This window comes from Schistocerca nitens, chromosome 2, assembly GCF_023898315.1.
Source record: "Schistocerca nitens isolate TAMUIC-IGC-003100 chromosome 2, iqSchNite1.1, whole genome shotgun sequence".
NCBI classification, from domain to species: Eukaryota; Metazoa; Arthropoda; class Insecta; order Orthoptera; family Acrididae; genus Schistocerca; species Schistocerca nitens.
In genome coordinates this window covers 1,023,884,990-1,023,910,736 of record NC_064615.1, presented here as the reverse complement: position 1 = coordinate 1,023,910,736, position 25,747 = coordinate 1,023,884,990, and the positions used below count along the sequence as shown (strand labels likewise).

General features: G+C 37.5%; 1 protein-coding gene across 5 annotated transcripts in view; it reads right to left on the bottom strand.

The window, feature by feature from the left end:
• Positions 1-3,710: 3,710 nt before the first annotated feature.
• The window catches only part of LOC126237369 (phosphoinositide 3-kinase adapter protein 1), a 534,739-nt gene continuing 512,702 nt past the window's right edge, over positions 3,711-25,747 (bottom strand). For 2 of the 5 annotated variants that reach the window (XM_049947453.1, XM_049947450.1), the window contains exons 12-19: positions 23,957-24,118; positions 21,749-21,918; positions 20,300-20,417; positions 20,099-20,221; positions 11,649-11,746; positions 11,392-11,511; positions 6,995-7,121; positions 3,711-5,631 (exon numbers count right to left, since the gene is read on the bottom strand). In XM_049947453.1, the coding sequence (XP_049803410.1) occupies positions 5,348-5,631; positions 6,995-7,121; positions 11,392-11,511; positions 11,649-11,746; positions 20,099-20,221; positions 20,300-20,417; positions 21,749-21,918; positions 23,957-24,118 (1,202 nt within the window). In that variant the 3' untranslated portion in view covers positions 3,711-5,347. The remainder of the gene's footprint in view (positions 5,632-6,994; positions 7,122-11,391; positions 11,512-11,648; positions 11,747-20,098; positions 20,222-20,299; positions 20,418-21,748; positions 21,919-23,956; positions 24,119-25,747) is intronic. The other 3 variants (XM_049947449.1, XM_049947448.1, XM_049947451.1) reach the window with 3 other exon arrangements.

Below are 25,747 nucleotides of genomic sequence, written 5' to 3'. Positions count from 1 at the left end.
TTTATCTCGTCATACATTTCATCAATTTCTTCATCATCTGCAGAGCTAGTTGGCATATAAACTTGTACTACTGTAGTAGGCATGGGCTTTGTGTCTATCTTGGCCACAATAACGCGTTCACTATGCTGTTTGTAGTAGCTAACCCGCACTCCTATTTTTTTATTCATTATTAAACCAACTCCTGCATTACCCCTATTTGATTTTGTATTTATAACCCTGTAATCACCTGACCAAAAGTCTTGTTCCTCCTGCCACCGAACTTCACTAATTCCAACTATATCTAACTTGAACCTATCCATTTCCCTTTTTAAATTTTCTAACCTACCTGCCCGATTAAGGGATCTGACATTCCACGCTCCGATCCGTAGAAAGCCAGTTTTCTTTCTCCTGATAACGACGTCCTCCTGAGTAGTCCCCGCCCGGAGATCCGAATGGGGGACTATTTTACCTCCGGAATACTTTACCCAAGAGGACGCCATCATCATTTAATGACACAGTAAAGCTGCATGTCCTCGGGAAAAATTACGGCTGTAGTTTCCCCTTGCTTTCAGCCGTTCGCAGTACCAGCACAGCAAGGCCGTTTTGGTTAATGTTACAAGGCCAGATCAGTCAATCATCCAGACTGTTGCCCCTGCAACTACTGAAAAGGCTGCTGCCCCTCTTCAGGAACCACATGTTTGTCTGGCCTCTCAACAGATACCCCTCCGTTGTGGTTGCACCTACGGTACGGCCATCTGTATCGCTGAGGCATGCAAGCCTCCCCACGAACGGCAAGGTCCATGGTTCATGGACCTTAGGGGGGGAAAAAGGACAGGTATACACTCGCGCACACACACACACATATCCATCCACACATATACAGACACAAGCCAAAATGTTCTGTAGGAGTAGAAAATAGGTTGCAGTATCTTGTCTCAATACCGCTTAGTCCTTAAAAGTGCCCTTATTATCAATTAAAGGAATCCAGCAGCTATGAGATACCACTCCAAAAAATGACTGACCCATCACTGTGATAAACTTGAGGAACTCAATGCCTGAGATAAGTCTGCTTGTGTCTGTATATGTGTGGATGGATATGTGTGTGTGTGCGAGTGTATACCTGTCCTTTTTTCCCCCTAAGGTAAGTCTTTCCGCTCCCGGGATTGGAATGACTCCTTACCCTCTCCCTTAAAACCCACATCCTTTCGTCTTTCCCTCTCCTTCCCCTCTTTCCTGATGAGGCAACAGTTTGTTGCGAAAGCTTGAATGTTGTGTGTGTGTTTGTGTGTCTATCGACCTACCAGCACTTTCGTTCGGTAAGTCACATCATCTTTGTTTTTAGATACATTTTTCCCATGTGGAATGTTTCCCCCTAGATATATATATATAGATATATATATATATATAAAGAAAGATGATGAGACTTACCAAACAAAAGCGCTGGCAGGTCGATAGACACACAAACTAACACAAATATACACACAAAATTCAAGCTTTCGCAACAAACTGTTGCCTCATCAGGAAAGAGGGAAGGAGAGGGAAAGACGAAAGGATGTGGGTTTTAAGGGAGAGGGTAAGGAGTCATTCCAATCCCGGGAGCGGAAAGACTTACCTTAGGGGGAAAAAAGGACAGGTATACACTCGCACACACACACATATCCATCCACACATACAGACACAAGCAGACATATTTCAAGACAAAGAGTTTGGGCAGAGATGTCAGTCGAGGTGGAAGAGTAGAGGCAAAGAAGTTGTTGAGAGACAGGTGAGGTATGAGTGGCGGCAACTTGAAATTAGCGGAGATTGAGGCCTGGCGGATAACGAGAAGAGAGGATATACTGAAGGGCAAGTTCCCATCTCCGGAGTTCGGATAGGTTGGTGTTGGTGGGAAGTATCCAGATAACCCGGACGGTGTAACACTGTGCCAAGATGTGCTGGCTGTGCACCAAGGCATGTTTAGCCACAGGGTGATCCTCATTACCAACAAACACTGTCTGCCTGTGTCCATTCATGCGAATGGACAGTTTGTTGCTGGTCTCCCCACTCCGCCAAGAGTGTCTTTCCGCCGTCCACCTAACCTTCGTAACCTGTTAGTTCATCCCTATGAAATCCCCGAACCACCTTCCCTACCCTCTGGCTCCTATCCTTGTAACCGCCCCCGGTGCAAAACCTGTCCCATGCACCCTCCCACCACCACCTACTCCAGTCCTGTAACCCGGAAGGTGTACACGATCAAAGGCAGAGCCACGTGTGAAAGCACCCACGTGATTTACCAACTGACCTGCCTACACTGTGATGCATTCTATGTGGGAATGACCAGCAACAAACTGTCCATTCGCATGAATGGACACAGGCAGACAGTGTTTGTTGGTAATGAGGATCACCCTGTGGCTAAACATGCCTTGGTGCACAGCCAGCACATCTTGGCACAGTGTTACACCGTCCGGGTTATCTGGATACTTCCCACCAACACCAACCTATCCGAACTCCGGAGATGGGAACTTGCCCTTCAGTATATCCTCTCTTCTCGTTATCCGCCAGGCCTCAATCTCCACTAATTTCAAGTTGCCGCCACTCATACCTCACCTGTCTCTCAACAACTTCTTTGCCTCTACTCTTCCACCTCGACTGACATCTCTGCCCAAACTCTTTGTCTTGAAATATGTCTGCTTGTGTCTGTATGTGTGGATGGATATGTGTGTGTGTGCGAGTGTATACCTGTCCTTTTTTCCCCCTAAGGTAAGTCTTTCCGCTCCCGGGATTGGAATGACTCCTTACCCTCTCCCTTAAAACCCACATCCTTTCGTCTTTCCCTCTCCTTCCCTCTTTCCTGATGAGGCAACAGTTTGTTGCGAAAGCTTGAATTTTGTGTGTATATTTGTGTTAGTTTGTGTGTCTATCGACCTGCCAGCGCTTTTGTTTGGTAAGTCTCATCATCTTTCTTTTTATATATATATATATATATATATATATATATATATATATATATATATATATATATATATATATATATATATATATATATATATATTTGGGCACTACCTACATGATCGTTTATTGGTTAGAAAAATTATATTATTCTACAAAGAAATCATCATTGACCATTTTTCATATTAATACATATAGCTTTCATTTAAATTAATTGATAAATCATTATATCATGGTTCTCTTAACTGGTCATATTTGTCACTGTAATCCTATTGTCATATCCAAATTGCAATCCTAATCTCACTGTCAAAACCATGACATTCTTAACGTCTTGTAAAGTTTTCTAATCTGATTTTCTCAAGTAATTAATTATTCTATTGACTGATGTTAAGACACAGCTTAAGTTTAAATTAAATTTTAAACCTTTATGTATTGTTAGATTTTGTTTAATCAGATTAGCTTCAACTTTTTACAGATGTTACAAGATGTTTAGGATCTATAACTGACTCAGATTTTCTATCTTTTGAAATCTTCTGAACCACTTAATGTCTGCAGTATTAGTTTGGAAAACATTATTATAGCTTATCTTCAAGAAAAGGGAATACGAATATACAATGATCAATAAAGGGACGGAAGTCATTTTGCAGAATAAAAGATTATTCATTTATAAAAATCTAAAGAGTGGGCAGATGAAGGAACAGATTGGAGAAAAAAATGAAGCTGAAGCTTAAGAGAATTAAAAAGTTATTCTGAGATTATACTAATGTGCAAGAGGGTAGAGGGAGAATACAAACAATGTGAGAAGTGTAGATAAAATTTTGAAAGAATATTTTATGGCAGTTTGAACAGTAATAACAAATAAATATGAGCTGCCCACAAAAGCAATGAAAATTCAATGTGTTTCTGAAATTTTCCCATCACTCTTCTTTCTATAACACAACAAAACTTGTCCTCTCTTGTCACTCTCACAGCACACAGCAATATGCATTCAGAAACTATCTATGAACTCTCTGTACTTCCAAACATTATCATAATGTACAGTGATTTTCATCAAAAAAGTTTTTTCTTCTTGTATTTTATTATCGCAATTAGGCACAATTATCAAATTCACATTACATACATACACGAACAGCACACTGACATTACTACAAATATCTCACAGAAATAAATTCTCAAATTATGCTGGTAGAGTTCATTTTACTCAGGCTTTTATACAAGCAGATGGTGGGATCTGACAATATATTTATTTGTAAAATAACTCAATTCACTGATAAACAGGCAAATATTTGTATAACTCAGTATAAAAATAACTTAAATTATACAGTTATTTTGAGTTGAGTGGATTCAAAGTACAAAGCTGCTATCCACAACAGTCCATACAAATGAGCCAGATGAAAATGGATTTGAAGTAATGATGATGCATGTTTCTGCTAAACATTATTGTCAACTTTTGCACAGCTGCAAAATAATTATTTCACTGTAGTAGTTCTTGTTCCCACCAGAGTAACAGCCTCTGACCCTAGCATCATTATACAAACCAGCTCTGAGCTTGGGAAAGTTACATAAAAGTAATGCTTCATGCATTTATAAATTACATTTAATATATACAATAGAAATTTTCACAAATAATTTGAAAATAAGGCATAAAAATATCACTAAATAATTGACTATTATTTGCATAATTGGGGAAAGTCATACTTAAGTTTAATTACATAATTGTAATTAAATACATAATCAGTTTACATAAATACCTGCCTAATGTACAAAAATATGTTTCTATAAAACATTTATACAATATGCAACAACATGTACATAATATGTGGACTCAAGAGGAATGAATGTTCTGCATATAACATTTATGAAAAGAAACAGAATTTCTGTACCACACAGTGTTTTAGGCCCCTCTTCTCACAAATGAACTCTTAGAATTTGACTGCACTTCAAATAAATATTACAAGATTTACTCAGCGTAAATGGAATCATTATTTTCAGTCACAAAAATACAGCAAAAATTCTATGCCTTCCAGATGTAAATTAAAATTATTCACCAACACAAGCATTTAAAGCATTCACTTCAACACAGTGACACAAACAGTATGTTCAGTCTGAAATACATGCAAATTAATGTACAACAGACACTGCACAACACTCATAAATCTGGAAGCAGAAGTGTAGTTCAGACAAGACAATTGTATGTTATAGTAAAATTTCCATGTCTTTTCTTTATGTAGATTCAGCTGCACAACCTGGCACATTATGCCACCTTATTAAACAATCTCTTTTTGTTCCTCAAATGCTTACTGATCTTTGATGTCCATATCTTCATTTTTTTAAGGAACTGTAAAGCAAATAGACTTTATTTGTCATGTGGTTATAGTACTGTCAGTGCAAAATAGGATCCTTCCTTTAACAGAAAAAATACCAGAAGCTTCTGAAAATTTTATGTCAAGAAATCAGTAATCTTACCTCGGGGTGGAATAGGGGGTGCAGGGTTAACGTTGTTTGAAATTTCAACATTCATGTAGTCAGGAAAGTTAGATTCAATGCCAACATGCACATTCATGTAGTCAGGTGCTGGGGAATTTGGTGTTAGTGGGGTTACAGTGTCTTTCTCATTACTTTCAGATGCCTCAATTTTCAAGTATTCTGCTTCTGTTTGGGTATCTTCAGTCTGAATGTATCCCTTCCTTCTGCTAACTGGAGACTTCAGTATGAGAGTTCGACCTGTAACCAAATAAGGCAAACTTATTATTAGCCAATACTCTTACCGTTCACTGCTGTACAGTATGCTTGGTCAATGAACAGTAACATGTGCTAATTATACTTTTGTGGTATTCCAATAAATGCATCACTATGAAAAATATCAAAGGTGTCAAACTTCAATGGCAAACAATAAACTATTTAAGCCTCTTTACTGAACAACATAATGCTCATCCTAATCATTCAAGCATGTATGCAACACAAGCCACCAATATGATGTGTTCAACTTACAACTGCACTTCAAAATTACGTAATATGGGATGTTGGCACTACAGTATTTTATTTGACGGAGATCATTGTGAATGTCTCAGAAACATCCACTATGTTCTTATACAGTAGGCTACAATGTAAATGAAAATAAATAAGAATAAAGAAGGTAACCTTCAAATAGGACAGAATATGTGATTTAACTGTATAATCACTTCGGGATCAAATCCTTAGTTATACAGCTGAATCTTTTGGAACTATCCTGGCTCAGTATCATAGCGGAAATTTCAACACACCATATTACACAAATTTTTTATGTATTCTTTTATGGATAGCAAAAACTATTACATATATTGTTACAACCTCATGTATTGTAGAGGATTTGCAGAAGATACCTAATTTGAGGATGGTTACAAGCATACTCTCCTGTCATTATTAATAAACTGCATTAACAATGAAGCATTTTGAGAAGAGATTCATCATAAATACAGTCAAACAATGTGCAGATTCAGCTCCTGTTGATCACTACCAGTACCAATGTAACTGTAAAAAGTTGTTGTACCAATCCCAGTGTTTCTCTGCACTGCAGTTCTTGCACATAATCTGTCTGACAGTCATTTAGTGACTAACTGATATAGTGATCTACAACAATATATGTGACTGGTGACTGGAATGCAGTAATTGTTATTTCAAATGCTCCAAACATGACCATGCTAATAGAAATGTTGTGTACTGTATTATCAGGTACATTTTTACTGACAATTTCTCTGAACACCAGTGATAGAAGCCCACATATCATCAGTTGTAAAATGTGTGAACCATTAACAAAAAGTCCAATGATTACAATGATATTGTATAAAAAAAACTCCTTTTGTTTTTTTAACTGACTGAAATGCTGGAATTACAATTCAGTCTCTCACTTATAAGTAATGTGAAACAGGACTGCAATACCATTTTAAGACATTCTGTAACATCTAGCATGAAGCATTTTAAAATACAGTTTGCAGTCCATTAATCTGGAATCAAATGGGCATGCAGAAAGGAACTACTTGCATCAAATGCATTATCTGATTTAATGTCACTGAATAAAAAAAATCATGGAAATTAAAATTATAATTACCAGTGGTGCCCGGTGGAGCTAGTTTATCTGGTGCTATGTAACTACCACAGCTGGCGCGTTCTTCAGAATCTACTGGTATGCTCTCTCCATTCAAATCTGGGCGAGGCACTGGCTGTGGTGGTCGGTCCTATAAACAGTGCACTGATGTCAACCAAAATTTGTGGACATGAAAGTTACCTTAAAGGTCATAAATATTACTGTATTGAATATCTTAACAACACTGTTCATCTTTTTGCCAGCATCCCTAAACAGCTAAAAATTCCTCTTGTGGGTTTAAGATCTGCTTAATACCTATACAAGAAAACACTCACTAATCCACACATTTTGTCCAACAGATACAATCTTCAAGGAGGCCATTCAGCTATGTGAAATGAATCAGAAAGTACAATAGTATAGAGTAGCAGCTACTACAAAATGCATGCATGATATTAATGACATTCTGTTTTATTGTTAACCAGGGGAATTAACATGTCCTTATTTTAAAGTCATCAGTCTTTTAATAGGTTTGATGCCATCATCCTATCTTTTGTTAATCTTCTCATCTTTATGTACTTACTGCATCAGGCATCCATATTAATTTGTTTTACATATACTACTATTTAAATGATCCTCTGAATTTCCCATCTACTTAATTTTCACAGCCAATAAACAATTCCCAATTTCCTTCACAGATGACCAACAAACATATCCTTTCTCATGGTGTATGACTTTCTGAAAGATTTCTCTATTTGGTTTTCTTGCCAGCTGGTAGCCCCCACGTGAACTTAACTGAAAAGAAATAGTTCAAATGGCTCTGAGCACTATGGGACTTAACTTCTGAGGTCATCAGTCCCCTAGAACTTAGAACTACTTAAACCTAACTAACCTAAGGACATCACACACATCCATGCCCGAGGCAGGATTCGAACCTGTGACCGCAGCGGTCGCGCGGTTCCCGACTGTAGCACCTAGAACCACTTGGCCACTAGTGATAAGACACTGTACTTGCTTTAAGAACAACACCAGGTCAAGTCCAGGTCTGGTCTTCTGTGGGTTTGCTAAACTGCTTACGGCAAATGTTTGAAGGGTCCCTCTGAGAAGGACACAGTCTAATTTCTTTTCCATTCTTTCCAAATGCGAGCATCTATTCTATCCCTCACAATCTCATCATTGACAAGCTGTTACATCCCACCTTCTTTTTCTTACCTTACGTAATCCAAATACGATCTTTGTCTCGAAATTATCTAACAGTAGGTATGTCCGTTTCATTCTGTGGTGTCAGTGACCTGCCCCTCAACCTTAAAACTCCAAAACCTATCCTACTTTGCTCCCTGAAGAAGCAATTAGCTGTACAAAAAGCAGTTATTAGCAGTACTCGAATAGTGCCTTATGAAATAAATACTTGCCAGCTATTCTGTCTCTGATTTTTAAGGATCTTTCTTGGTACATATAACATCATTTCACCACACACACACACATACGGCCGCCAAGCCACATGTGTATGAGCTGTTGTATGAATGGAGAGAGTTTTACTTTTGAGGAAGACCTTTGTCTGAAAGCTTAAATATTTCTAATATTGTTTTCACTGTGCCTGTCTGTGACTCAGTGCTTCCCCTTTGTACTGAGTAGCAATCTATCCTTTCCATGTTGTTGTTTTTTCTTCCTAGGCTTTTCATTATTTCACTTCCATAAGAGTCATAATTACTTTTCCCATCCCAGTCTGCAGTCTGATCCACCTGTCCATTTCACTGTTTCTCTCGATAACATACGTACGTCCAGTGCCTATGAAGTAACCCAAAATTTAAAAATGTTTTCATATACAGGTCTGCATCTCATCTCCATGTGTCAAAACTGGTGTTAACACTGACTACAAACTTTCTTCTGGGACACAGGTTTGAAAACCCTATACAAGACATACTATCTTTGTGTATATCTTTTGCTATCAATATAATTGATGTCTTCAACTGCCAAAAATACAAAAGTTCTTCAACTGGTTCTACAAATTTATCATTAATTTGTACAATTTTATTTTCAGTATGCTTGCTAACTGTGATTTTCTGACCTACTTTCAAAACTTTCCCCTTTACATTCTATCTTTTATGGTTGGAGTTTTTCTGCACTAAGGTATACATTATGAAGTGCGACAATAAAGTAATGAGACTGATGTGAAAAAAAATTTTGCTTCCCATTTTAGTCAAGTTTAGTGATGTCTCCTTCAAAGTAGTTCCCTTCTGATGGCACATACATTTTCCAGCACTTCTGCCATTTATGGTAACATTTCCGGAACTCATCTCCTGTAATATCCTCCAAGATCCTCATCACAACTTTTTGGACATCTAGTGTTGTTTGAAAATGGTTTCACTTGACCACCGTTTTGACTCTTGCAAATAGAAAAGAGTCGCACAGAGCGATATCTGGTGAATAAGGTGGCTGTGGTAGTACTGAAATTTGTTTTGAGGTTAAAAATTGCTGTACTGACAGAGCAGTATGGGATGGCACATTATCATGATGCAGAATCCAATTATGAGCAATGTTGGCACGGACTTGAAGAACTCTTTTACGAATTCTTTCTACAATTTCTTTGTAGTAATATTGGTTAACTGTTTGTCCAGGAGGCACCCACTCTTGGAATCAAAGAAGCACACAAGAATGTGTTTCACTTTTGACTTTGACATGTGAGCTTTCTTTGGTCTGGGCATTCCCTTTGAGCACCAATGCGAACTTTGGTGTTTTGTCTCTGGATCGTACTGAGAAAACCAACTTTCATCACCAGTGATAACACAGCTCAACAATTCTGGATTGATTTCCGTTTGCTCTAACAGATCGACTGTCACATTTTTCTGTGTTTCTTGCTGTTGTGGTGAGAGATTTTTGGGGGCCATTTTTGCACAAATCTTTCTCATACCAAGATCTTCAGTTATTATTAGACGAACCATTTCTCGATTGATGTTCAGTTCTTCTGCAATAATTTTCACAGATAATCTTCGATCAGATCGTACGAGTTCATGCACCCTGGCCAAGTTGACATCCATCTGTGAGGTTGATGGTTGTCCACTGTGGTCTTCATCTTCAACATTCGTTCTGCCTTCCCTAACATTTTATGCCACCGAAAAACTTGAGGTCTTGACATAACCTCCTCTCCAAAAGCTTTCTGAAGCTTACCGTAAGTTGTCATCACGTTTTCACCCAATTTAGTGCAAAAAGAAATGGCATACCATTGCGCAATATTATGCAGTTCCATTTCCGTGACAAGAGACACAAACACATGTTAACTTATTACAGCACAACTCACGACTGAGCAGTTGCATCGATGTGCCGCTTGGACTAGAAACAGCTTATAGACCAAGGTCAAAGATATTGTGCCTACGCAAGCCTACAGGGTTGCCACATCTTGCAAAGAAAATCAGTCTCATTACTTTATTGTCACACCTTGTATATCACCATCAGAAAACAAAAAACTTCTCAAAAAAAATTTTTGCAGGATCTACATATCTGCAAAACATGTATGGGTTTATATTCACAGAGAGTAGGGAATGAAAGAAGAAAATTTGTGAAATTAAGAAATTAACTTTACTGTGGAGTTTTAAAAAATAAAAAAAATAAAAATAAAATAAAACATACCACAGTAAAGGCATTCTGGTGCTGGGTAACTTTTGATACTTTACTGATCAACCTCATGTGCTTCAACTTGCTTGAGACCTCCTTGGCATGTTGTCCAGAAGGTGACTGAGGCATTTCTGCCCAAGCTCATCCTACTCTCTAGAATAACCTCTCCTTACATTATTCAGATATAAACAGGGTTCCTGTGATGATGCACTGTATGTTTCAACTGGTCCCAGGCAAGCTCAGTCAGGTTCATGTAGGCCTGTACTTCACACTATTCTGTTCAGTTAATTCCTGCCTGCTAGAAAAAGCAAACCCATTGCTGAAATGTTGACTGTACGGCTAGACAGTAGGATGAAGGCTTCTGCCTAACACTGCACAGATTTTAAATTCCTCAACAGTGAAGAGAGTAATAAGATATTTACTTATGCTACTAGCCCATCTCCTTGCTGAACCCTTAGGACTGCACACTAGAGGTGTGCATTGGTGTCTGACCATACTACCATGATGATCATCATGCACCAGACGAATCCTTTCATTTTTTTAAAAAAAAGAACCTGATGCACACGTTGGAGCATAAAAGCTAATTCTCAAAGTCTTGGAATAGGAGTCTGCAAGAGATTTATTTATAGAAAGAGAATTTCCTTCAGGTTCCTTCACTTCAAATTAAACCTAGGGACTGACAAAACATGATTTTTGTGTCAAGTAACACCCATCAAATTGCTTATCACAGAAATATAATCACAACATTTATCACTGACATGTCTCCTGACAGCCAGTCTCAAATAAATGTTAAGTCCTTTTTCATTACCTACCTCTATGCACGTCGGCAAATGGGGAGACTGCCATTTTGCTTGAAGTGGTCGAGGTGCTGGAGGAACTTCGTAGTTCTGAACAGTCGTTCTTCCATTCATTTTGCTGAAGTCACAGATGTGCTGCAAAATAGACATTTTTAGCACCTAGAATATATTACATCTAATAGTATCTCACTAACATCTACTATTATTACAGTGAACTGAGTAAGCCAATTGCAGTAATAAATGTTGTAGCTTCAGTATGTACGTTTTAGTACCTTTCTGTCCTCAGTATCTGAATGTGTTCCACTGTCACCCATGCTTGTTCCGCTGCAGCCACTCACTGTGCTCATACGGCCAGAGGATGTTGACGAACCTTCAATTAATAACAACAATATTGTATGATCACAGGATATATGACTAATAGTACATAAACAAATTCCTCTTCTCGTTTCATGATTATCAGAATGGCTTCTCTTGGCAAAACTGAGGCAGTGAAGTTAATTAATTATAAAGTCTTTCTAATGTTATTTAAATAGAGTATATCATTTGCCAATGCATCTTTGACAGAGTGATGTTATTTTTCTCATACTATGGTTGAATAAAATTTATTTAAAATTATATTGTGGTTGTCTGACGTGTGTTGTTTATCATCTTTAAACAACTAAAATACCGATTTAATAGAGATGTTCTTTGAAATTTGTAATGTCGTATTTTGAAAACTCCCTTTGTACATATATAAGAGCAAATGATACAAAGAAAATACTTCAATGCAATGTCATATGCAATGAGAAGCAGTGGAATTCCCAAGTACAGCACACATTTTTAACTAAATCTGCATATATTGCACTGCACCTCTGAGTATGCTCTGACATAATGTTGTGAATTTCGATTAAAAATGTGCTTTACTGATGCAAACCTGGCCAAATGACTACTCACCATCTGAGCTGTACAACTGTCACTAAGACCGATTGAGAGATGTGGCTGTGGGCTTTACATGGCAATACAATAACACTGTATACCAAACATTCTCTCTACTTCCCTCGTCTGTCATGGGAATAGTCTCCTTTTTCACACAATTTTGAAAATAAAAGAGATATGCTCATTTCACAAGCGTGTTAATTGCTTGCAAATACCTCTAGGTATTTTTTCAAGTCAGCATGAAGTGGTGCTAAGGTACCAATTTTATTATATGGAATGAAGGAAACTTGTCACCTAATAGGTGGGAAGTTAATAACAGGATGAGCTTAAGAGAACCATCTCTAATGGCATCATTTCATATGCCACCTTACTTTGAAGGTTCAAATTCAGTTTTAGAAAATATGCAGGTCGGGAGCCTTTCTGCTACCGTATGCAACAGTTGACAGTACTACCTGCAATTCTCTGCCGGAGTGTTGGAAAGCCAGTACCAAATCTGACCCACTAAGGGAGAACCAGTGGCTGCAAGTGAAAGAGTTCTCCCTTAGTAGGCTGATAAGGTCTGAGCAGAGTATAGTCCTCTTAAATTTATCAAAAATCTGTTGCCTTTTATATATGGCAGGTGATGCCTAAAAGACAAGGGAGAAAACTCCGAAGTGAAATTCTTGATGATGTTACCAAGCCAGTAAAAGACTTCAGTTATAGTTGCTTTCAACACATACAAGAGCCTCAGAATGCATTCAACCCGATTAAAATGTCAGCATAATCAGACTACTGCTATGGACAGTGACATACAACTTGATGGTGGGCAGGACCATGCAGCCATAAACAAACCCCACAGGAGACAACTAATATCGATTCGGATCATTTCCTCAGCCTCACAGGAATGTGTGAAGAACTGGTGATCTAATGAAAAGAAGGAAAAGAATGGTATGGGTACTGCAAAACACGTGGAAAGGGAACGGTGACAAAGAAATTAAGGAAACAGTATATGCTGTACTGTCATGGCAATAACAACCTGGAAGCAGTCACAGACATTCAATGTATGAATGAGATAATAATGAGGGCAACTGTGCATTCCGCAAAGAAAAACTAATTCTGGCACAGATGTCTGTACTGCAAACTGTATATTGCCAGGATGATAAAAATTCAGTTTCTAGGCACTCTGAAAAAGGTCATTAGTGAAGACAGAACCATAATTATACAAGATCTGGGTGCACAGGTGGTACATATAGAACAGGACCTAAGAATATATCGGTATGCTACTGATATGGTAGAAGAAATGTGAAGTGTGAACATCTCCTGGATTTTAGAGGAACAAGTTGGTCATAAAATATAGGAGGTTCAAGTAAAGACAGAGACAAGATACAGCTAGGACTGACATCATAGTATTGTAATAGCTTATGTCATCATAGGTGAAGACAGAAGTAGATTTGTTACAGATGTTAGGGTAATAACCAGTGAGAGCCTTGACAGTGACCACCTATTAGTAGCAGACTTGAAAAACATCCACATACCAAAATCAGAGAATAGGAAAATGTTAAAATTCGTATTATTTGAACTACAACAAAATAGATAAAACAGCTAATTGTCAGAACTGGACAGATAACTCTTATACCAGTACAGTGAAAACTGAAGAGGATGAATAGAGTAGACTACGTGACACCTTGACAAAGAAAGCAATGTAAGTTAATGCAAACACAAGTGTGAAAACAAGGGAAAAGGAAATGTCTTGATGGAATGAAAGAGTGAGAACAGCATAAGAGAAAAGAATCTTTCATAAAAAGAAAGAGTTCGAAAAAAATGAAACCGGAACTTACTAACAACGCAGCAAAGATCTGTGATCTGGAGCATATATACAAAAATAAGAACTGGAAGTTAAAAGATGAAAAGTTGCAAAAGAAAAGACCAAAATGTGGCCGATGTTCACTCAGAAACTGGAAGAGAATAGCTGAGATGATAAGAAACTGTATAGTGTCATCAAAGGTAAAAAGAAACCAGTGAATGCCATAAAGACACTTGAAAATCCACATGGAAATCTGTTTGGAAAAGAAAGTGACATCAGAGAAGCCCCAAAGGACAATTTCAACCAACTACTGGATGTATCAATTGAAGAGTACAACACAGAATCAGATATTCAAACCTACTGCAAGGAGTTTCCAATCACTTGGGCAGAAACAGAGAGAGCCTTAAAATCTATGCCTGAATGAAAATATCCAGTTGCAGATGTCGTGAATGTGGGCGTACAGTGGCTGCACAGAACACTCTGTGTAGTATGGAAAGACAACATGATGCCACCAGACTGTAGCAAGGGTGTTAGAATACTCTATTTAAGAAAAATACTCTGTTTAAGTACACAAAATCTCACTAATTATTGAGGAATGGCCCTGCTGTCATGTGGGTTGAAAATTCTAAAAAAGTCATAGAGCAAAGACTGAGAATTATTATAAACTGTCATTGGAAGAGGAGCAGTATTGCTTCAGAAGTAAGAGATAAACAATGGATTTAATTTTCAATATCTGCATGGTGAATGAAAAATAATGGGAGAAAACAAGGAATGCAAGTATCCCTTGATGTAAAGAAGGTATCTGACAATGTTGCAAGAGAGAATATCAAGGAGTGCCTGAGAAGAAGGAATGTATGTGAAGGACTGGTAATGAAAAACCACATATACAAGGACTGGGCTAGTCATGCACAAGTTAGACAGGAATAATCTTCATGGTTTCAGATCAAGTGTGGAGTTCACCGCACCAGTTCACTGTCCTCACTACTGTTCATCACTGTTACAAGTATAATAAAGAACACAAAGAAAGGTTTTGGTGAACTTAATGCAGTTGTCTTATGTGATGATGACATGATCGGGGTGAAACAGAAGGGTGAGTTGAAACGAGACTCAATGTGCAGAAATCACAGTTCCAGGAATACAACCTCCACATCAGTGAGGCAAAGACAGTGTTGATGGCAGTCACCAGAGATGAACATCCTGCAAGTATGAAACTAGAAGACCCCCAGCTAGAGTGTATGAACAGTTTTCTGTACCTCAAACTATAATGTCCAGGGATAATTTGATTTGACAGATTAACAATAGAGTGCAAAAGGGAAACCTTTTATAGGATGACATGATTCCAGAGAAAGGAAGATCAGTGATGGTCACCAGCTACTTCATAGCAGTATTGACCTATGATTTCAAAGCATGAACCCTCACAAAGATAGAGTTATCAAGACCCCAGGCATTGGAAATTAAATTCCTTAGCTCCACCATCCAGTAGACCAAGATGGATAACTTAAGGGATGAGGGAGTGCTGAAGAAAGGTGGAATCAAGATATCCCTTTTAGACTGAATCAGCACATCCAGACTACAGTGGTACAAGCATGTAATGAAGTTGGAATCTACAAGAACAGCAATAATAAATGTGTAAAGAGAGGTGGAAGGAAAATATCCTTTAGGAAGACTCAGAAACTGTTGGATTTACATGATCCAGGATGACCTCACTGCCAGAGCAAGGACATGAATGATGTTCTCTGTGACAGGTTATACATTAACAGAAGGAAATGGAACATTAACTGGGAAACTGTAACTCTACACTGATGATGAAAAGAGTCACTAATTTTGCAATTCAAGCTGTAACAGCAACTGATAATTCATTTGTTTCTCTATGCAATAATTTTGTTTTATAAGCAAGCAATAACATGAGCTGCTCGGGGGAACACAATGGTAAGCGCCACCGCCGTGTATTTTGCGGTAGATGGCTAATGACACCACCTGTGGGATGCACAATGCAGTAAACTTACTAGTAGTTCCAAATTCACTCAACAGACATCAGGGCCGAGCTTAATGGTAAGCGCCACTGTCCGTATGTTGCGGAAACATAATGGTAAGTGACAGAGAGAATGGCAGCAAGTAAAAACATCTCTGAGATTATGGCAACATTGAACATGGCAGAAGACGAGAAATATACTTCCAATGATATTAATATCTTGGAGAGGGATCCAGAAAACATTCCTAACGATTCAGATGACTCAGAGGTATGTTATTTTGTAAATATACTGTCTTTAGTATGTTTCACGAACATAATGCTAAGTGCATGTACATACCATTATGTTCCTGAAGTACGTTAATTTTGAGGTTATTTTAGAATGGCTACATTTTTTTGGCTAAGTGGTGTGTGAAAGCGCATTTTTCATTTATATTGTTACATGTAATAATAATAATAATAATAATGGTAACGGTAATAGTAGTTTTCGTTGTTATACAGGTTAATAGCGAATCAGATCATATTGCCCAAAACAACAAACAGTGTATTGCTCCCGCAGAAACCATTCAGGAACAAAGACGTCGTCTCGAAAAAGGTGCTGCTGTGGCCAAAATAAGAACTCGAACATGGTACTGTTTTGGAAATATCTAATTTCAATTGGTAGATTTCGTGTGATTGAACACCACTTCCCCGTGAGCGGGCACACAATTTTGCCGTCTGATAGAGATTTCACGACAACTGAAAATTACATTCACCGACAAGTACAAGATGTGTACAGCCCAGATCAGTGGTGCGAGATCATCAAGAAGTCGGCTAAGAAGAATCCATTGCTTGTATATAATATGAAAAGAGAGGATTTCTATCAAATACAATACTCTAAAGAAGCGTTTGTCTTCAGAAAGAAGATAGTTGATAGTCGAGATGTCAACCTAAGGAAAGTATGTAGGTGGAAAGTGACCTACGAATATCCATCATCTTTATTCATCAGCGAGACATTTTGTCGTGACATTTGGCATAAAATAAGCTTCAGGAAATGTGGAAGACAAGGACCAGTTCCTATGCTTCGACTTAAATACAATGGGCAAAGGCTTATTGAAAAGAAGAAAGTTGCTGACATCCTGTCACTCCTAAATTACATACCTCCTGTCCACCATGGATTTATCCTGTCACTAAAGCCAACAGTTTTGGATGAAAAAGACTTTAGTAATGAGAGTGATGAATGATTTTGCAGTTTCAGTAAAGTGTTGAAGACTTACTGTAAAAATTAATATGTAATATTCTATCACTATGTGTTGTTAATGGTGTATTGTAATGTAATAATTTTTGTATATTTCATTTGTTTTGGTCAGTTCTGAGTTTCATTTATGTCTGTATAGTAGAAGATAGATGTTAGAATCACTACAGAATAAAAGTACTGTTCAAAAAAAGTTATTCAGATTTGCAGATCAATTGAAACTTTAGATGCGCTGTATCCCGAAACTGTGATTTTGGCGCTTACCATTTTGTTTCCCCGAGCAGCTCATATATGTCGATGAAAATATTTCCTTCATGGAATGGAACTTGTATAAAGAGGGATGAGACTTAACCTAATGGTGCATATCCTGAAATAGTGGTTAAGTTGTAGGGAGTCTGATCTACAACATCTGTGTAGTTGTATGCAAACAGGCTCACAATTTTCTTTGTTAAATGATGACTACAGAACATAGTGAATGCTCTGTCAGTACATGGATCCTTATATTGAAAACTAGTAAAGATGTTATAAAGAAGGAACATCAGTACTGATGTGACAGATGATGAAGGTGGCTGTATGCAAGAAGGAAGTTTCTTTTCTGGGGTAACAAGGAAAAGGAGAGATGTACAAAGTGAAAATAAACAAGTAGGCAACAGATATGGAAGACACAGAACATTGCAGACAATGCAGGAATGTGGAAAATTATATTGCAATCTTTGAACCCCATTTGTCTTTTGTACAGTGTGTATCCATTAACATGTACCTCTCTCTTTTCCTTGAAATGTTGATTGCAAAGAGGGAGTCATACAAGTGACATGGCCATGAACATTTTGTGGAAGAGCCTCCCTGCTGGTATTTTTAATTAATAATAAGAGTGAATTTAAAATTAACTGTGAAATTCATAACCTTGATACTAGAAATAAAAATAATTTCCATACAAACTATGCATCCTTTTCTAAGGTACAGAATGGAGTTTCATATTTTGGTGAAAAAGTTACGAATGGTCATAAGACAGGAAACTGAAAATCCCCCAGATATTTTTTTTAAAAAATGTATGAAAGTACCTTATGTGCAATTCTTTCTATTATTTATCAGACTGTTTGGATTTGGGGATGTAAATTCAGTTTGACAGAGCACTAACTTTTCCAGTGTATAGACAACTTTAGAGCATTCTTTAAAATCAGTAAAGTTACATTAATGCTTAGTATGAAATATTAGATAAAAGTGTAAGAGGAGAGTAAGGAAATATCTTTTTAGGGGCTTCAAATTTGAATTTCTTCTGCATGTGTGTAAAGTTATGAACTGTTCTGACAGATGGTAGAGATGCAGTGAACCAGCAAAATGGTGTCTATATAAGGCACTCAATAACAGCAACATGCTGTCACTGGATTTGCAGTTGCAGAGAAAGAAATCATAGATAACACCCATAAATGCGTGTGTGTGTGTGTGTGTGTGTGTGTGTGTGTGTGTGTGTGTGTGTGTGTGTGTTATCAGTTTATAGGAGTACTGTTGGATTATGAGTAAATAGAATTAGAGTGCTGGAAGTGCAGAAACTTACCCCCATGACTGGCCACATTCAATATGTAATGTCCTGACATGGTGAATTGTGTGAATACCATTATTCATGCAGACCAGTGCATCACAACTCAACAACTGGTTCTAAAGCTATTGGTGAGCATTGGGAGTGCATGTGCAATGACTGAGACTCTTGGATATCCAATTATGTGCCCAAGATGGCTTCAATGAATGCTCACAACACACCACAAAATTCAAAGAAAAGCTATTTTACCTAAAGTGCCAGAGCAGTCTGAGACCAATGGAGAGACCTATCTGTCATGGACCATTACAGGCGACAAAACTTTGAGCTGGAAACAAAAAGATGGTCACTAGACTGGCACCACTCACATTCACAAAATTTTCAAGGCAGTCCCAATGCTAGCAAAGTCAGGATGACATTCTTTTCTGGTAACAATGGTGTCATTCTTGTGTATGAGTTGTCAAAATGGTCACCTGTTAATCCAGAGGCATATGTGAAGACTGAACAAACTCAAGAACCATTTCTGACTTTTTCAGTCTGCAAGAATGTTGAACAAAAACAAATCTTACTCCCACATGACACTGCACAGCCATACCAAGTCTCAGAACCAGGGAACAAAATGCCAAATTGAGTTGGACATCACTGCCTCAGCCACCCTATAGTCCCAACCTGGCACCCTCATGCTTTTGTCTGTTTGGAGGAGGAGTGGAACATTGGTGTTTAACATCCCATCAGAAATGAGGTCATTAGAGATAGAGCAGAAGCTCAGATCAGGGAAGGATGCAGAAGGAAAGCAACCATGCCCTTTTGAAGGAATCATCCTGGCATTTGCCTTAGGCAATTTAGGGAAATCACAGAAAACCTAACACAGGATGGCAGAACTATCCTCCTGAATGCGAGTCCAGTGAGCTAGCCACTGGGCTACTCCTCACCGTTTGTCTGTCTGGGCCACTTAAAGGGTTCTCTGTGTGGACACATTGAGAGGATGATGAAAGTGTAAGTCATAGAGTACAAATATTGCTATGAGCACAGGACAAGAACTTTTATCAACACGAACTATGTGCTCTTACACAATGCTGGTGTAAGGCCATGGAATGTGATGGAGACTTTGTATAAAAATAGTACAAACAAGAGAAATGCTGATTGATATTGTCACCAAATTTCTAATTCCTAATGTGTTCTGAGGAAAAAATTGTGGGGTGTTATTTATTGAACGACCCTCAAATTTAATTTTAGTGATGGTTTCACTGTTTCATTTTCACCTTGATGGATTCACACTTGACTCACTTGAAACACTGTGAAGGCTCAGGCTGCTAGCAGGTCTCTGACATACAGACAGTACATCTCCATTCATCCCCCTGGAGCTCTCGCTTGGTTGCGATGAAGTTTCACTTGCGGTGTCCTTCGCTTCTGCAACAATACAGGAACCTATGAGTACCTACACTATCCTGTTCACTTGTACCTTAAGCCAGTAAGACTTGTACTAACCTTTTGCTTTGCCTCTGAAGAAATTTCTAATGCGATCGAATGGAGTAGGTCTCCTCATGTGTTCTTTCATTTGACGCTGAATGCGTTCGTATTCTTCTCTCATTAGATTTAGTTGTGCCTGTTTTACAAAAGAAAATATGTTGAAATTGTTTCATTGATCCTGTCAGCAAGTGAAAATACATTACAATTAAGAATGATTAAAGAATATGGAAGCAAACTATTTTTTTTTTTTTTTTTTTTTTAAATCGAATATCCCCTGAACATTGGGATGTCAAGTATACTGAAGAGAGAACAATTTTCTAACAAACTTTGTGGGTTTCCACAATAACTGATATTATGGAAATAAATTAATTATTTTATTTATTTACAGTTTTATCTTAATGTGGTAGTGTGGTGTGTGGTAGTAAAAAATACAAGTTTATGTTCACAACTTTAGGTGATAATTCTTAACTTCCTCATTTCTATTTTGGGCACTGAATGTGCAGACAATGATTGTAATAAAATTTTTCTCTCTAGTAAGTTTTATGTTTTGTTTTGTTGGAATACCTCTGCCTATCCTGAATGAATAACTGCCAATGAAAATAAAAAATAGCAAGCATATTCTCCCTGTCATTTCGCTCATACATGTTTCTTTCTCTCTTTTTGCATTCTTTACTCCTCCTTATCTTGATCTTTTATTTGTCTCTGTCACACCACTTTCTCTTACTTGTAATATGCAGTATCCCCTAATTCACCTTTTATTCTGTTAAGCCTCTTCCCAACAATTCTTGTAGCCCCTCCTGTATTCCACCCTCAACATTTCGATTTCCCTCTTCATTCCAGTTCATTGGTCCAAATGTGCTTCTTCTCAATTTCTATCAATACCAACTGAATAAAATCATTCTATTTAGTACAAATGAAAAATCTAACATTACTCTCTGAGTTTGTTCTACCTCTATGGCTATATTCCAAATGTCACAATTCAGTGTTTATCAAAAGACGCTTTAGTTAGCATTATCCTAGCCCTCTTTTTCCTGTTCCATTCAAAAAAGATGCATGAAGAATAACTGTTGGAAACTCTATACATGAATTAAAATTTCTCTTATTTTATCGTCACAGTCATTCAGCTAGTTTCTTATTATTGCTGTGATTTTTTTGGCTTGAATAAGGAAATCAGTGAATAAATTCCACCTTTTATGTTACTGTAAATCAGACAAGGAACTGATCCTATATTACTAAGAATTCCTCAGTAATATTTACACAATTTACACTTATGGAACACTTTTTTCTGCTGAATTACATCAATATATTTTCAAAATGGTTATCATATAAATTACAGGTATTTGGATGTTATAGTAATAATACAAGTGTACATTTTACATAAAAGTATTGTCTATTGATTACAGCCAAAAGGCTTGATATCTAACCTCTAAGAAATATTTCATTTGAACTGCTTCTTCATGCACTCACCTGCTTCTCTTTAAAAGACTGTTGCACATCATTTCTGTTTTTCCATGCTTCAACAAATTTTTCAACTTCAGAAATTGTAACTACATTGTTTTTAAAATCATTTATTATTTCAATGAGTTCATCTTGTGTTCCATAATTTAGATGGTCCTGTGACTTTTTTATGCTTGATCCTGTACAAAAATAAAGATTATTAAAGCACCACTGTAAGATTCAGTACTACACATATGGCCTAAAATTTGTAGTTCTTGTTTCTGGTCATCATCTTGATGTGCCATAACTGAAGGGTGATATTTATAGTGATAATCCACTACCTCAAATTGATGAGACATTTAGAACACAAATACATAAAAAGTAAGAACTGCTGTGGTGCTTCAGATATGACACAGAAGGAACTGTTTTAATAACTGGTACACTCAAGATACTCATGCTTCCATTATTAAGCAATTACTGTCCTCATTTAGTTTCACTACTGGAGACTTTACACAAAACAATGTTCAAATATGTAACAACTAATTAACTGACAAAATAGATGATTACAGAGCTCATATTGTCTGTAACCTACAGAACTCTCACTCACTCACTCACTCACTCACACACACACACACACACACACACACACACACACTCACACACTCACTCACTCACTCACACACACACACACACACACTCACACACACACACACACACACACACACACACACACACTGCTCACATGGCTATTTCTAGTAGGCAGCTACTGTACCAGATGAGGTAGACTGTGACAAAATAGAGAGGTGGGGAGAGGAAGAAATATGACACTTTGGGGTTGGAACAATTAGCTGCACACAGGCACCAGAAAAAGAGGGTGATACTATCATGGGAAGGACAGAGAGTAGGAGAAAGATACAGAAGGAGATATGATAAAGATGGGATGTTGCAAGGAGTAGAGGGGGGGGAGGAGGAGGGGGGGGAGGAGGAGAAGGGAGGAGAGTGAAATGGGGTGAGAAGAACAGAAAGGGGGATGTGAGGAAGGGCAATTGCAGGACATACACTAAAAACAGGTGGCTTGTAGAAATGAAGGATATATTTCAGGGACAGTTCTCACATGTACAATTCAGAATAACTGGTGGCTGGAAGAATCTATATGGCATGAGTTGTAGTTTCAGCATCAAAATTGTTCAGTTGGCCTTCGGACACAGTTTGTTAGGCATCTGGATCACTGTGTGATTGGCTTTCCCCATTTTTGTTTTCAATTCTATTTTGGAATTTTTCTTTGTCATAAAATTAGCGGACAGATTTTCCAAATACACATTCCAACAAAGTTTGTTGGCCAGGAAGTTCTCAGTCACTTGTTACGGGCTTATATTTGTACATCTATTCTAGTCAGTTCATCTACAGAGATGCCAAGCTTGATGACTGAAAGTGATATTTACTCTACAAGAAATAACAGTAAGTGTACTGCTAAGAAAAAGCTAGAAAGTTTTTCAAACTACGGCAGTAACACTCAGTTCCCAATAAGGGTGTACAGTCTTTTATTGTTTCTTCATTTTGCTGTCTCAGATGACTTCACATTTGAGTTAATGGAGACTAGCTCCATTATGTATTTGTTCATTTTCAAACAATTACCCAATTCATTCCTATGTGATTAATAAAATAATTTCATTGCTTAACATTTATATATTTTGAGCAGTTCTCAGCTGTTCACATGTGAACATTGTGTGTCCTTGATGTTACTACCTGCTACAAACAGAGTCACCTATCAGTGAAATGTGGTTAGCAGTATGTCGGCACAATTTTGGAAATCCACAAGGATGTATAGCATCAAGTAATGTGACAATAGAAGAATTTAATATAAGATAACAAGATCCCAAACTGGTACTGACTGCTTCTACTGAAGCCGGCCAGACTTAAAACCTTATGTGCTAGCCTTCATTATTGACTTCCATTCCTAGCTAACTGGACATATCTTACAATTTTTTTAGGAAAGGGGGGAGGAGGATGTTATATGTACCCTTTCTGTTGCACTTCTAGTACATTGTCATTCCTTTCTCTCTCATTAGTTTACTATGGACATTACATTAACCAGTAACTTCCCATCTTCTTTGTCTTTTTTCATTGCCAAGATGGAATAACTTCTTAATTTCTTATATGAATAACTGCAGTATGTGTTCAATTTTTTAGCAAACTTAACAATTAAAAATTTGAAACTTTAAACAATTTTGTAATTACCTATACTTAATTTATCTTCTGACCCATTCAGTTGATCCAAGTGGTGAGAACTTGTAGTTTCACAGTTGATGGGTGAAGGAGACCTGTTGTAATGCCTTGCTGGAGAACTGGTTGTACTCAGATTGTTGATTAAAGGATACAGTGCGCTATGATTTGGTGAACCTGAAAATAAATAAAATTAAATGACAATGAGATGAAAAAACTAATTTCACCACTAGTATCACTTGAAAGAATTTGATTGTTACAGTTTATGCAGTTCATCAAATTGTTTCAAACCCTCTATTAATATTTGTTTGCGGAAACTAAGTTTGTTTTAGCCTTCTACTATCCTTAACAAGTTTTACATTATCTTTTCCTTTTCGTCAATCATATTCATCTCACAATAATGTTATTTTTTCAAACCTACTCTTTGATTCTACATTACACAAGTAAGAACCTCACAGAAACGTTAAGCATGTATTGGAAGCCACCATTCCTTCATTTCCTCTCTCTCTATCTGTCTATCTATATATCTATCTATCTCTATCTGTCCAGTATTTGCTAAAGCTGTTGCACCTTTCACTTTGGCCAGAGACTTCTTGTTCCATATCCTATGTCTAATTTACTCATTATGCTCTGACCCAGAAGGTCATTTCTAATAACCTCATTGTCAATTTGGGATTATTTTACAGCATCTTCAACAATTTAGTAGAAATACCAAAATGGAAAATCAAAGAAGTCAGGCTCATATTAAAAGTCATGTAAGAAAATGTTGTAGTTTGTCGCTGCTGCTATTTAAATTTTAAAACAGAGGGCCAACAAAAGAAGCAAATTCTTTTGGAATTACGTAAGGTTTATATTAACTAGTAAATGGAATGGTCTGTTTACTTAGCACAGAATTTTGGTTCACGGATGTTAGTTATGTATGTTCCATTAATCTAATCTCTCATTTTTCCCAACCTAAGGTCAGATGATTTCCTCTAACAATGCAGAGAATATTTTCTATGATACAGACTGCTCTTTCAATTATGAATTTACCTTTAACCTGATCAGATATAATGTAAGCAGTAGCATTGGTGTACATATTTGCCAGTGTGCTAAAACAAGCTGAATAAATGTTGTGTTTCTGAATGGACATAGCTCAGTCTGTTAAAAACAACAATGTGTTGTGATGCAGAAGTCTTTCACAACTTGGTTTTTATTAAAATATTGTAACACAGAGTGCCAGCCAGGACACAGACAAAGGATATGAGCCACAGCTTACCGTCGCCCCTGCTTGTCAGTAACCCTCAGCAGCAGCAACAGGACTACCATCACACAGTTCTGGGTGTCAATGCCCCGTAGCCTGCCCCTGAGAAGCCACTTTTGCTGTACCGACTTGCACATCATTAACTTGCTGTTGATTACCATACATCCAACCCATTGTCCTCTTCCACATAAATCACAGCAACACACGAAGGTAGCCCTTCCACAAATTCAGTGCTGAGAATCAGCATTTAAACACCGGCCCAGCCAAGTACATCACGTTTGGCATGGCAGAGCCATGCCTAGCGCCTGTCATGTGTCAACCATCATGCAGCCCTGGAGTCTTCACCATGAACTCAGGGACCACCAGGCTGTGACCTATGCACTTATCCTGACTGCCAAAACATGGAGCTTGCTGTTGCATAAAACTGAATGATTTCCATTAAATATCTTAGGGTCTGTCTAATACGATTTTGAGATTCCTTCAATGTCTGTAACACTGTTTTTAAATTTCTTATTTACAAAAAAGCTTACACCTGAAATTCCTTCCTGCTCTGTGAGTCCGTA